General features: G+C 39.3%; 1 protein-coding gene and 1 long non-coding RNA gene across 7 annotated transcripts in view; one reads left to right on the forward strand and one right to left on the reverse strand.

Moving 5' to 3' along the window:
• MINPP1 (multiple inositol-polyphosphate phosphatase 1) overlaps positions 1-646 on the reverse strand; it is a 40,656-nt gene extending 40,010 nt beyond the window's left edge. For all 3 annotated transcript variants that reach the window (XM_012762887.3, XM_012762888.3, XM_012762889.3), the window contains exon 1: positions 10-646. In XM_012762887.3, coding sequence (XP_012618341.1) covers positions 10-646 — 637 coding nt within the window. The remainder of the gene's footprint in view (positions 1-9) is intronic.
• A 311-nt stretch (positions 647-957) lies between these two features.
• On the forward strand, positions 958-8,898 carry LOC105870307 (uncharacterized). Of its 4 annotated transcripts, XR_002221364.2 has the most exons (4): positions 958-1,523; positions 2,512-2,671; positions 6,018-6,485; positions 8,650-8,898. It is a non-coding gene; the product is annotated as an uncharacterized LOC105870307 (long non-coding RNA). The 4 variants fall into 4 exon arrangements; XR_012922894.1 differs by lacking the exon at positions 6,018-6,485; XR_012922895.1 differs by lacking the exon at positions 6,018-6,485 and having other exon boundaries at positions 2,525-2,671.
• The last annotated feature ends 5,300 nt before the right edge of the window (positions 8,899-14,198 follow it).

The following is a 14,198-nucleotide window of genomic DNA, read 5'->3' on the forward strand; positions in this document are numbered from 1 at the left end:
GACCGTCACCTTCGACGTCGGGGGGCGGCAACCCAGGGTGGTAGTGCTGCCACAGCCCCTGCAGGAAGGCAGCGCCGCTATCCACGCAGCGGTGCTTGGAGCTAGTGATGAGCTGCAGGCGGCCATAGTTCTCCCTGCTGAAGAGGGTTGGGAAGAGCGAGGCCAGACGCAACGCCAGCTGTCGCATATCCTGCCGTCCCTTCTCCACTAGCTGCCCGTCCATCCAGTCCGCGTACCACAAAGGCCAGTCGGCCAGCGCAGCACCCAGGTCCCGGCTGCCGGCACTACCGACCCCGTCATCCCCGGGCCCGCGAGCCTGCAGCAGCCCGTGCAACTGCCTCAGCTTTCGGATCTGTTTGGCCGTAGGGTAGCGGGTGCCGTGGCGAATGAGGGCGACCAGCTGCACCGGGGTGCAGGCCCCCTCCAGCAGCTCCGGGTCTCGCCACGGCGCCTCGGGACCCGACAGCAGCCCGGGGTTGACATCCTCATAGCGAGTCTTGGTGCCGAAGTAGGGGCTAAGCACCGTGGCCACTGGGTCCCTCGGCTCTAGGAGAGAGCAGCGCACAAGCGACGAGAGCAGCGCCGCAGCCAGGGCCGCGCCGGGTGGTACGGAGGCCCAGAGGAGGCGGCAAGGTCCGCAGAGCATGGTGGGCTTCGGCCCGCGGAGGGCGACGCGCCAGCTGCTGACGCCCCACTTCCGGCTCCAGGGTCAGTGGGCGGGCCCGGAGAGCGCTTCCGGCCGAAGGGGTTGGGTGGGCCACGCCTGGTCTGCGCAGAGGGTGAAGTCAGGGCGGCTGGCTAAGGCTCCTGAGTGCTGACAGAAAGCTTCGAGGATCCCTGTGGACCTGTGGCTCAAGTGGAGCCGGCGGAAAACCCTGAGGAGCTTGGGACAGCCACGGCGTAGGTGGAGCCGGCGTCGCTGACTCGGAGCGTGGGCGAGTTTCCTCTTAGCCGGTGCCTCAGGGATTGACGCCAAGACTCCCCCGCTTTTTTCAGTTGTCTTGGGTGTGAATGAATCCCAGGCTAAACCTTAGCCTCCCAGCCTGCCCAAACAGAACTTGTTTTAACACATGACTCTCGTATCACCACCTTTACTCCGTTCTACTGTGTTTGTCAAAGTGTAGTCTCTGAACATCTGCTTAAAATCCACCTGAGACGGTGGTTGAAAATCCAAATCGCAGGGCCTTAGTGCAAGACGCCTCTTGAAGCACTAGGTTATTTTTTTTCTTTTAGAGTTAGAAAATAAGCAGTGTACAACAAAGAAAGGAACCTGAAAAGGAGCTTAGCTCTGCAGGAATTTAAATTCTGAGTCTTTGCTACAATCTTGATCTGTACTGCCAGAACTAACACGGACATCAGTGAGACAGCACCCTAAATGTTCTGTTTGTTGATCCCGAAGACTTAGAGAGTAGAGAAATAGCAATCTTGATAGCTTGGGAGCATTGGGTCCAACAGATTTACTCCTTTATTAAGCACGAACTAATCTGTTTTGGAAGCAAACATGCTATTTATCAACACTGCAGGTCAGTATTCTCTCATGTACTTACATACTCAGATCAGCTGCTGGGTTTTTTGTAGGTGTTAACTGAAATGGGAAATGCATGACTGAGACAAAAACAACAATGGAAGTTTATTAAGCTAGAAAAACTAATCATTTATCTATTTCCTTAAAGGGGGGAGGCATGTAGGAAGGGGACAGGTAGGTGGTAATACAAATGGTTACATTTTTCTGAGAGACTTCAGTTAATGCCCAGTGTATCTGCATTTTACATAAGATAAGGTGATTTTAGTAAAGGAAGAGTCAGTTATGTCTCTGGGATCTCATCTTACCTTTGTTCTGCACCTAGGAAGATAGTGTTATCAATGTGGAATTGAACAAGCTTTAGTTTTAGGAGCAGACTTAGGTTACAATTAGCATATCCTTCTTTGTGGGAGAATGTACATACAGCTTGAAAGGTTTGGAGGACGGCAAAGAATTTACTTATGAATGATTTGTGAGGGCAGTCATCCAGAGATGCCTGAAGCCTTTTGCTTTTGGGGTTTGGTTTTGACACAAAGTTGTGAAGTAGTAGCTATTCATTTTGAAGAGGATGTTGTATGACCCAGCCTCCAGGCTTAACTTTCCATTTGGCCTAAGGAGTTTGGGGTCCTGAGATTTTTTATTTTCCTTTACATAGGTTATCTCTCAGAATCTTTGCCTGACCCTAAAAATCATCAATCTAAATAATACCCTGGTTTTTTCACTTGAATTTCAGTTTATATGCCAGTTGGGAAAAGTATTACAGAAATCATATGGTGATCCAAATTCAGAAATTTGGATTGTTTTCTAACTGTATATTTCCCTTCAAAGACATTATTGCTTTGCCCTTGTTAAGTCCATCACCATCTTTACTCCTTTTCTCTTTAGTTAAGTGCCTATCTGGTTCAGAGAGGCATGCCTCTAATGTTAACCAAGAAGAAAAGGATGTAAAATCAAGAATAGATTCCAACCCAAACTTTGAAAAATTTGAGATGTTCTGTGCAGGAAATGTAGCAGCAGGAGCTGTGAGCTGGCTGTTTCCTTAATGCTGAATGGGTGTGGACGAAGGAAAGCGGGAGTCTGACGGAAAGCCGTCTGGTCAGCAGCCCGAGAAGTTGAAGTAAAGAGCCATGTCTTGGGGACTGCCGTCAGGTACGATGCCTGAGAACGTTCTTTGAACAGAGCAATCTCAAAATATAGCGATTGGGGAGTAAATGGCCATCTCTTTCCTGCCCTTGAGTTCCTTCGTTCCCTCTTGAGTTATACTAATAAAAGCAATGTGTGCACCGAGGACGGGGCTCTTTGCTCTTAGAAGCATCAAGTCTCCCGTGCCCACTTATCCTCATAATTGGCTACTTTGTCTTCATTTCTGCTGAACCACTTGGTTTGGGATTGCCTGTGCTTAGCTGGACTCAGCAGGAAACCATCTTCAGGGCAATAGATATTCTTTTTGATAAGCCTTTTGTAGAATGTCAATGTCAAAATATCCATGGCCAGAGATTTTTTTTTTTTTGCTAAATTTTGCTCAAATTAGTATTTAGTGAATATCCTCCCCCCCTTTTAAAACTCTGATCCTTTGACAGATTACACCCCTTTAATAGACTTGTGTCAGGTGCATCTCACTATATTTTGCTTAATATATGTGCTTAATAATCATCATCTCTCATGCCCAATCTTTTGAGTCCTCAAGAGTATCAAGTCTTCCCAAAGGCATCATTTACTTCTTCTTAATGAAGCAATCTTTAGAGACCCTACTCTACTTACAAAACCCATGGCACACATTTTATACACTAAATTTGCCCCAGCTTGGTTTTATTTCCTTTCCCCAATTTCTCATCTGTTAATTTTATGCTGTTTTATATGCTTACATTAATCAACTGCAATTCTTTTGATGTCATCCCAAGATGACAATAATAAAAATTAAAGTAAGCAATGCCTTCATGTTTTTGACTAGGAAAAAGCCAGATACAAAGAGGATAAAGAGTACATAAACTTTGTATCCAGTTTCTAAGCTCTGCTGCTCATTAATGAAGTAACCTTGGGAAGTTACCCAAGTTCTCTGAGCCTTAGTTTCCTTACCTGAGAATTAATAATATTAAAATCTCCATTGTGGGATTATCATGACAATCAGACATGATATATTTAAAATTCATATAATAGGCTGCTATAAATGGTATTTTTATCACTAATAATGTTCAATGTTATTATTATACCTGCACTGAGATGCTTATCTTTCTGGCAGTTATATGGATTACACTTATTTCCATTGAACATGAAAGTGAATGCCTTTCACAGGCAAGACATGCATCAAAGATCATTTTATAACTTTCCTAATGATAAAAGTCCACTCATCTCACTTAAAACGGGTATCCCATTCTTAGAGCAGTGGGCAGCCTTTGAAAAGTTTTGAGAAAGCCCTGCTCATGTTTTCATGTCAGACCATGTCTTAATTCTCTGGCAGCATGTAAATTGGCTGACCTTTGAGATGCTACAATATTAAGAACATGGTCTCTAAAGTTTAGACTTTCTGATTTTCAAATTCCAGTTTTATCACTTATTATCTGTGAGATCTTGAGTAAGTTAAACTCTTTTGCCAATTGGGTAATACAGAGGAGGTTGCATGATACAAAATATGGCTGCCCCTTTGCAGAGATCATGGGTGATTCACCTTCCCTCATAAGAAATTGTGGGCATGTGAGCAATTATTTGGCAAATCTACCACAACATAAGAGGAAAGAAAATTAATTGTTCAGTTTCCTTGAAGAGATGGGAGAAGATAGAACAAAGAACACAGATAGAGAATTTGGTTTGGACTAGAAGGAAAGGAAACGTTACCTTCTGAGGAAATATTGGAAGGATGGGTGAACATGTGGATAAAATTGTAGGCCTGGCAATAGGGAGTTCATGGAATTCAAGCCTGATGGCTTCAGTTTCCTCAGTGACATAGGAGACAATATTGTCTGAAGAGATGAGGGAATGGGAATTAAGTCCTGGAATGTGGAAATGGTTTGGATTCGTGACTGAGAGAAATGGGACGGTAATGGGAAAGGATGTACAACTAAAAGTAATGGGGGGGGGAGTAAAAGTATGTATGCTCAGCTCTGAGGATCCAAATGAGAATGAAAGACTTGAGTTGTTAGAGGCTGTGCAATTTTATCCAAAAGTGAACATTATCTGTTGTGTTTTTCAGAGTAGAAAAGAAACAGGTTTAACTTGATTGTTCTGCATTATTCTAATATGTCTTAAGTAGAACCTTCTAATCAATCCACTATACTAAGGAATAAGCTAGAAGCTAAAAGGAGTTTGAGGCTGCAGTGAGCTATGATAGTGCTCCTGCTCTCTAGCCTTGGCAACAGAGCAAAACTCCATCTCTAAAAAAAAAAAAAGAAGAAGGAGAGATGCATAATAGGCTACGCTAGATTATTGTCAGATTATTCATAGGACTTCAAAAATAGTCATTCTACTCTTAAGACTGCATAGTGTCATGTATAGTATTTTAAGTCATAGCCATCTACTGGTAACTTAAAATACTATATATGTATATAATACATAATATATGTATTATATAATATTAAAGTATAGCCATCTGTATACTTTTAATGGCATTTTCTTTTAATTAAAGAAGATGGTTTTCTGGTAAAGAAACAATGAAGAAAGGGAGAAGGCTAAATTCTGTGGGAAAAACACCAGGTTATCTATGTAAGCATATACAATATTGATTAAGAACATGGTCTCTCAAGTTTAGACTTTCTCGTTTTCAAGTTCCAGTTTTATTATTATCTGTGAGATCTTGAGTAAGTTAAACTCTTACCTCAATTTTTTTTTTTTTTTTTTTTTTTTTTTGAGACAGAGTCTCACTTTGTTGCCCAGGCTAGAGTGAGTGCCGTGGCGTCAGCCTGGCTCACAGCAACCTCAATCTCCGGGGCTCAGCGATCCTACTGCCTCAGCCTCCCGAGTAGCTGGGACTACAGGCATGCGCCACCATGCCCGGCTAATTTTTTGTATATATATTTTTAGTTGGTCAATTAATTTATTTCTATTTTTGGTAGAGACGGGGTCTCGCTCAGGCTGGTTTCGAACTCCTGACCTTGAGCAATCCGCCCGCCTCGGCCTCCCAAAGTGCTAGGATTACAGGCGTGAGCCACCACGCCCGGCTTACCTCAATTTTTTTTCATCTGTAAAGTGGGGGTAATAGTATCTAGCCATGAGATTGTTGAGAGGATTAAACAGTTTATATAAAGCCTTTATGTAGTTCTGGGCCCCAAATAAATATTAGTTACTTTTATTAAGCAGAATCAAAATGTTCTGTATTATTGCTTTTTCCTTAAACTGACAAATGGTCAGTTTTTCACAGATTTTTATTATCTCACAACTACATTAAGCAACTAACTTTGTGCCTGTGCCAAGAAAGTTTTAGCTCTACTATCTTTCTGCCTTGCTGTTGCATCATTCCTCTTTTAACAGTTGCCAATTGGTGCTTATTTGCTTTTTGTTGCAGTAGAAGAATCCAACGGAAGGGGGATGTGTACGGAAGCCCCATGTGTATGGATGGGGCTGGAGTGATTCAGGCCTCAACAGCAGTCCTTTCAACCTCACTGGAATGTGGAGGCTGTATAGATCAAAAGCTCTAAAGATTACAAGATAACTTTGCTAAAAGGAGCCATACCATCTCTGATAGCTGACCACTAGGTTGTTCTCCAGCGTATCAAAGCTACATTACATTGCTTGAAGTTGTGCTTCAATTAATGTAAAAAACTTCATGAACCACATATAGTCACTGAAGTAACCTGCTGTCTTCATTCTCTATCATCCTCTGCCAAAGTAGTTATTTTGCAGTGACAGAACTTCTCTGCTGCCCTGAACTTCTCTGCTGTCCTTTGAACTTTGATGTTAGTAATTCTTTCTTCCCATCAAATGTTGGCTCTAAATCCACAGAACTATTTGAGAAACCAGATACAAAATTATGGTGGGTTTAAATTACCAAAATTCTTTATATGTTTTGCTATTCCTATTTATTAGAGGAAAACCATAGACATATACTTTCTAGTCCTGTTCTATAGTGAATTACCTGCACAAATCAGCATTGTTGCTCAGAAACATAATTTTTTCCAGAAGTCTTCTCCATCCAAAATATATTGTTATCTCATCACAAACATAAATAATAGGTTTCCAAATGCTAGTAAAAAATCTCTCTTCTTCCCTATATTTTTTAAGAACAGCCATAGATAATAGCAGCTGTGGTTTAGTATCTTATTTTGTTCTAAAATGTTAGTTTTCCAAAATTGGAAAATCTCTTTGAGCCATTGGATCTGTAGGACGATTGATCGGCTAAATTTAAAGCAATTAATGTTTCTTTTTCATCCCAATGAATAGAGGACTTTCCAAACAAAAGTTCTTTATGCTTTATCAAAAAGGCTGTTTTTTACTGTGTAGTCCCTTAATGTGAATTTCTTGTTGCCTCAATGGCCCATGCATGAACCAATCCTCGTTTAGGTTTTGTTCAATTTTATTGTAACATGAACCCAATTTTGGGGGGTTTAGTTGCGTTGTCTATATTATATATTAGTAAGTATTAAAACCCAAATAATATCTAAGCCAGAAAAGCAACATAGATACCTGTGGATTCACATACTTGGTTGCAGCACCATTAGTAAACAAGAAAGTTCATACTCCAATTAAAGCAACCATTATGGCTCCACAAATAACATCCTTTATTATCCCACCTCACCTTTCCTGTCTTTCTTCCTACACTGCCTGATTCTGTATTGTAAGAGATAAGGCAGGTGCTGGTAAATGATTCATTAGTTAATGTCTTAGATGCAAGGGCCATGGTGAAAATATTTATCCCATATGTTATGTTAAGTAGACTGTCAGCAACTATTTGTTGAGAGAGTATATGAATGAATGAACAAATGAAAATAGAACAAATAGGCAGTGTGGGAGGTTAAAATGTGGACGTAATATTGTTTTGCATTTGTGTGGTATAATTATCTCATATCTTCCCAACTATTCCACAACCTGTGCAGACTAATATTTATATCATGTTGTGTATGTGGCAATCAAGACAAAGAGAGGCTAGGTGCTTACCTAAAGTCAGCCAACAAGTATTTACTATTATAGATCTACTTCTAGAATGGGAATGATGGAAACAGAGTTATTTCCATGTTTCTTTTCCTGGTATCTACCCTATTCTTTTTTTTTTTTTTTTTTTTTTTTTTAAGAAACTCCTGGAATTGATATCTACCCTATTCTTGATAAATGAACAATGACTTCAAAAGGTGTCCTCTCAGTTGGGGTTAAAATGACAAATTTACTACAGTACATAATACTGTAGCACTTACTGTTGATTAACCACCCAATAATTATTCTTTTGGGGGAGGAATCTTTGGAATGGGTAGGTATTCACCTCCCAGAAAGCTCACTTTATTTTATCCTCAGGAGAAAATCTGAATTTGGTCTAAACCAATCTTCGTAATGTTTTCTTACCAGTTTTGGTTTAGGGAAGAGTATGTAACTCATTTCTAGCCAATGAGATATGGGGAGCAGTCTACTGGGGGGTTTCTGGGAAAGATTTTTTTTGTCCTAAGAAAGAAATAATGCAGCAATAAACTGTCAACACTTTATAGGGTCAATGGATTACAGATCCTATTGATTAAAAGGAGTATTGAATTTGACATAGTAAAATAGTGTGGAAGGAAAAGAAGTGGTATTCAGTGAATAAAATTCACTCAATCAAAATTGATATTTTGAAAGTGGTGTAGTAGTTGTTATTGATTGAAGTGAAACAGTTTAGAATATGAGATTAAGAAAGTTTATCCCTGGCAAGTTATATAATACAAATCATTTAAAGGTAAGGAAATCCTGGTTCCAAACTTCTGCTCCTGTTGGACTTAAGCCTCAGTAGCTTCTCACCTTCCATTAGTATATGTATCCCTCTTCCCCAACCCCTAAAAGGCCCCTGCTTACTCAGCAACTTTTCAATCAATTTTATTAAAATAAATTATTTTACACAGATGTCTTGTTTTTAATAGATGTTATTAGTGGTTTGGAAAGATGAAAGAGATTGACATCACAGAGATGCCAATAATTTTAAATGTAATTTTTAAAAAACTTTGTTCTTAAAATTATAGAGAGATACATACAAGGAAGGGACAACTGCCCTGGATGTTGACATGTCCAAATATAATGACTAAACCGGCTGCAGCCATCTTGCAACCAGGGAGGAGCCAGCTTGAAAACAAAACCAGAACAATGAGATGACACAGCAAGAAGTGGAAAGAACCTGGGTCCTTGATGATGCTATTGAGCTGATGGATTAAACCTGGAGTGTATCTACTATGGGCTTCCTGTAAGGAATTGAAATGTCTTTGCTGTTTGAACCAGTGTTTCATTGTTTTCTATTGGAATCCTCCTAATTGGTATAAAGTAACTATTAACTCCGCCACAACGCCCCCACCCTTTAGGATGTCCTCCTTTTCTTGATTTTGCTGAAGTCACTTACTGAAAATAATAGAAAATCACAATGGTGATTTTCTGAGTCTATCTCCTTAGCTATGATGTTGGGTCTCCAACTCATGAATATGGTTTATGAAGCATGGGAAGAACTAAGAGTAGGAGGTAGATGGGTAGGACGAGATGTCTGGTGATGGAGATGGTCTGGGTCAGGGCAGTTGAGTAGGAAGGGTGAAGTGTGAAAGCTAAGCAGGAGATGCAAATGAAAATCAGAGAGAAAGTCCCTCTTCAGAACAGGTCCTTAGAAAGCCAGTCTTAGGAACATAAGGGCCATACCTTTGGGAAGAATTGTAGAACCCACATTATAGTAATAGCATCACTGAAATCCATGTTCTTCTCTTAAGGGGAGAAATCAGTGTTCATAAGATATGAAGGATATGACAATGCTACTCAAAGTGATATGTAGAATCAAATTATGTTATTAAAATCCAATAACACTTTTTGCAGAAATGGAAAAACTCATCCTCAAATTCATATGGAATTTGAGGGGCTCAGAATAGCCAAAACAATCTGAAAAAGAATAAAGTTGTAGGACTCACATTTTCTGATACCAGAACTTACTACATAGCTAGAGTAATCAAAAAACAGCCTGGATCTGGCACAAAGGTAGACGTATAGACCAATGGAATAGAATTGAGAGCCCAGAACTAACACATCTATGTTAAATTAATTTTTGACAAAGGTGCCAAGACCAATCAAAGAGGGAAAGGACAGTATCTTCAACAAATGGTATTGAGAAAACTAGATAGCCACATGCAGAAGAATGAAGTTGGACCTTTACCTTACACCATATACAAAAATTAACTGAATTTGTATTAAAGACCTAAATTTAAAAGCTATAAAACACTTAAAAAAATAAATGCTATAAAATTCTTAAGGTAAAACATAGGGAAAAATCTTCATGATCTTGGATTTGACAATGGTTTCTTAAACATTACATCAAAAGTACAAGAGACAAAGGTAACAATAGATACATTGGACTTTATCTAAATTAAAAACTATTGTGGGTTGAGCATGGTAGCTCACGCCTGTAATCCTAGCACTCTGGGAGGCCAAGGCGGGCAGATCATTTGAGCTCAGGAGTTTGAGACCAGCCTGAGCAAGAGCAAGGCCCTGTCTCTACTAAAAATAGAAAGAAATTAGCTGAACAACTGAAAATATACAGAAAAAATTAGGCGGGCATGGTGGCACATGCCTATAGTCCCAGCTACTTGGGAGGCTGAGGCAGGAGGATTGCTTGAGCCCAGGAGTTTGAGGTTGCTGTGAGCCAAGCTGACGCCATGGCACTCTAGCCCAGGCAACAGAGCAAGACTCTGTCTCAAAAAACAAAACAAAACTATTGTGCATCAAAGGACACTATTAAGAGAGTGAAAAGACAACACATAAAGTGGAAGAAAATATTTGCAAATCATATATCTGACAAGGAACTAATAACCAAAGTATATAAAGAGTACTACAATTCAACAACAAAAAGACAATCCAATTTTTTAAATGGGCAAAGGACTAGATAGACATTTCTCTAAAAAAGATATATAACTGGTCAGTAAGCACATGAAAAGCTGCTAACTAAAACTACAGTGACATATCACTTCATGCCTATGAGAGTGGCTATAGTTAGAAAAAAGAAATAACTAGTGTTGGTGAACATGTGGAGAAATTGGAAGCTGAGTACATTGCTGGTGGGAATGTAAAATGGTGCAGCAGCTGTGGAAAGCAGTTTGGCAATTCCTCAAAAAGTTAAACATATAAGTTACCTTGTCACTCACTAATTCTGCTAAGTATATACCCAAAAGAATTGAAAACAACAGCTTAAATAGATATTTGTACACCTGTTCATAGCATGATTATTCACAGTTGACAAAACATAGAAACAACCCAAGTGCCCATTAAAAATAAATGGATAAATAAAATGTGGTCTATACATATAATAGAATATCATTCAGCCATAAAAAGAATGAAGTACTGATACATGCTATTGATAAGGAAAAGCCCCCGCCCAGGGGCCCTGAGGCAAAAACCACTACTGATTGGATACATGTGAAGCTTATGGCTGACCCTACTAATCCCACCGTTAATTGGATATTGGTTGTGTGTAACCCCAAGAAGTGTATAAAACTGGAGAGAAATAAGGAAGCAGGGCTCAGAATTTGGTGTTATGCCCCTCTGAGCCCGCCTGCGAAATAAAAGCTGATTCTCCGACCCTCTGTGTGCCGCTCAGTTCTTTCGCTGGTCACTTGCAGCAACACTATAACGTGGATGAACCTTGAAAACATTATGCTAAGTGAAATATGCAAAAGGATAAATACTGTATGATACCATTGTATGAATTATCTAGAATAGGCAAATTCAAAGAGACAAAAGGCAGATTAGAAGTTACAAGTGGCCGGGCGTGGTGGCTCACACCTGTAATTCTAGCACTCTGGGAGGCCGAGGCGGGCGGATTGCTCAAGGTCAGGAGTTCAAAACCCGCCTGAGTGAGACCCCCGTCTCTACTAAAAAAATAGAAAGAAATTAATTGACCAACTAAAATATATATATATTAAAAAAATTAGCTGGAACAAGCCTGAGCAAGACGCCGTCTCTACTAAAAATAGAAAGAAATTAATTGGACAACTAAAAATATATATACAAAAAATTAGCCAGGCATGGTGGCACATGCCTGTAGTCCCAGCTACTTGGGAGGCTGAGACCGGAGGATCACCTGAGCCCAGAAGTTTGAGGTTGCTGTGAGCTAGGCTGACGCCATGTCACTCACTCTAGCCTGGGCAACAAAGTGAGACTCTGTCTCAAAAAAAAAAAAAAAAAAAAAGCTGGGCATGGTGGCTCATGCCTGTAGTCCCAGCTACTCGGGAGGCTGAGGCAGCAGGATTTCTTGAGCCCAGGAGATTGAGGTTGCTGTGAGCTAGGCTGATGTCACTGCACTCACTCTAGCCTGGGCAATGTCTCAAAAAAAAAAAAAAGTTACAAGGGGCTGGAAGGATGGAGGAATGAGAGTTATTGCTTTGAGTATAAAGTTTCTATTTGGGGTGATGAAAGGTTTTGGAAATAGGTGGTGATAATAGTTGCACAACATTGTAAATATAATTAATACCACTAAAGTGTGCAGTTAGAATGGTTAAAATAGCAAATTGTTACATATATTTTATCACAATTACAAAAAAGAGCTTGTATTACACGTTGGTAAGTACATCATTGGGATGATGAAATGATTTACCCACAGGATCAATGTTATAAGTAGCTTCCTTCTCAATTTAGCCTATTTAACCCAGAAAACACGTTTGCCATGAAACTGTAGTAAACTCTTCTATCAAAACATTGATACTTAACCAAAACAGAAAAGCAATATTTTGAATCAGAAATAGTTTTATTTTTATCAAGTAGTGTTACCTGAAGAAAAGCAGGTTTTATTAATGTGGAAAATAAGAAAACAGAAAGTTTTCTATTAGTTCTGGAAAGATTTCAGGTCTGTTTCTAGAAAGTTAAATGCCCTGATTTTTTTTTTTTTTTAAGTGACTGTGGTAAGCTAAACACTGGCCTCCTTTATTTCTATGTGCAAATCCCTGGAACCTATAAATGTTACTTTCTATGGCAAAAGAGACTTTGCAAATGTGATTAAGTTAAGGGTCTTGAGATGAGAAGATTATCTGGTGGACTTAATGTAATCACAAGAGTTCTTATAAAAAAGGCAACATGAGACTGAAACAGAGGGAAGGTGATGTGATGACAGAAACAGAGGTCTGAGTGATGTGGAGCCCAGAGCCAAGGAAGGTGTGCAGCTTCTAGAAGATGAAACAGGCAAGGAAACAGATTCTCCTTCTAGAGCCTCCAGAAGGAAAGCAGCCTCGCCAACCCATTTTAAATTTCTGATCTCCAGACCTATAAGATAATAAATCTGTGTTATTTTAAGCCATAAAGTTTGTTGTAATTTGTTACAGAAGCAATAAAAAACTAACGCAATGACTAATTTTACCTCCAAACTCATTGTTTCTCTTCCTTAAAACAGTTTTATCGCAAGAGCTGTTTTTATATTACAGTCATGCACCACTTAGCAACACTCCAGTTAACAACTGACCACATATGTGATGGTCCCATAAGATTATAATGGAGCTGAAAGATTTCCGTTGCCTAGTGACATCTTAGCTGTCCTAACGTCTAGTACAACACATTACTCACATGTTTGTGGTGACACTGGTATAAACAAGCCTACTGTGCTGCCAGCTGTATAAAAGTGGAACACACACAATTATGGGCAGTACATCATACTTGATAATAAGTGACTATGTTACTGGTTTATGTATTTATTATACTATACTTTGTATTGTTATTTAAAGTGTATTCCTTCTGCTTATTAAAAAAAATTTTAACTGTAAAACAGCCTCAAGCAGGTCCTTTGGTAGGTACTCCAGAAGAAGACATTATTATCATAGGAGATGATAGCTCAATGCATGTTAATTGCCCCTAAAGACCTTCCAATTGGGATAAGACATGGAGGTGAAAGTGAGTGATATTGATGATCCTGACTCTGTGTATGCCTAGTCTCATGTGTGTGTTTGTGTCTTGTTTATTATTATTATTTTTTAGAGAAGAGTCTGGCTTTGTTTACCCAGGCTGGATTGCAGTGGCTGCTCACAGTGAGATCATCACACACTACAACCTCAAACTCCTGGCCTCCAATGATCTTCCTGACTCAGCCTCACAAGTAGCTGGCATTACAGGTGCTGTGTCTTAGTTTTTAACAAAAGAGTTTTAAAAGTGAAAAAAAGAAATAAAATAAAAATTGAAAAATCTTATACAATAAGATGTAAATAAAGAATATGTATTTGTATAGCTGTACAATGTTTTAAGCTAAGTGTTATGAGTCAAAAAGTTAAAAAAATTAAAAAGTTCATAAAGTAAAAGAATTACAGTAAGCTAAAGTTAATTTATTATTGAAAATAAAAAATATTTTTAATAAATCTAATGTAGCTTAAGTGTACACTGTTTATAAAGTCTGAAGTAGTGTGCAGTAATATCCTAGGTCTTTGCATTCCCTTATCACTCACTCGCTGACTCACCCAGAGCAATTTCCACTCCTGCAAGCTCCATTCATGGTAAGTGCCCTATACAGGTGTAACATTTTTTATCTTTTGTACCCTTTCCATGTTTAAGTATGTTTAGATATACAAAT

Source organism: Microcebus murinus, chromosome 14 (assembly GCF_040939455.1).
Source record: "Microcebus murinus isolate Inina chromosome 14, M.murinus_Inina_mat1.0, whole genome shotgun sequence".
In the NCBI taxonomy this organism is placed as follows: domain Eukaryota; kingdom Metazoa; phylum Chordata; class Mammalia; order Primates; family Cheirogaleidae; genus Microcebus; species Microcebus murinus.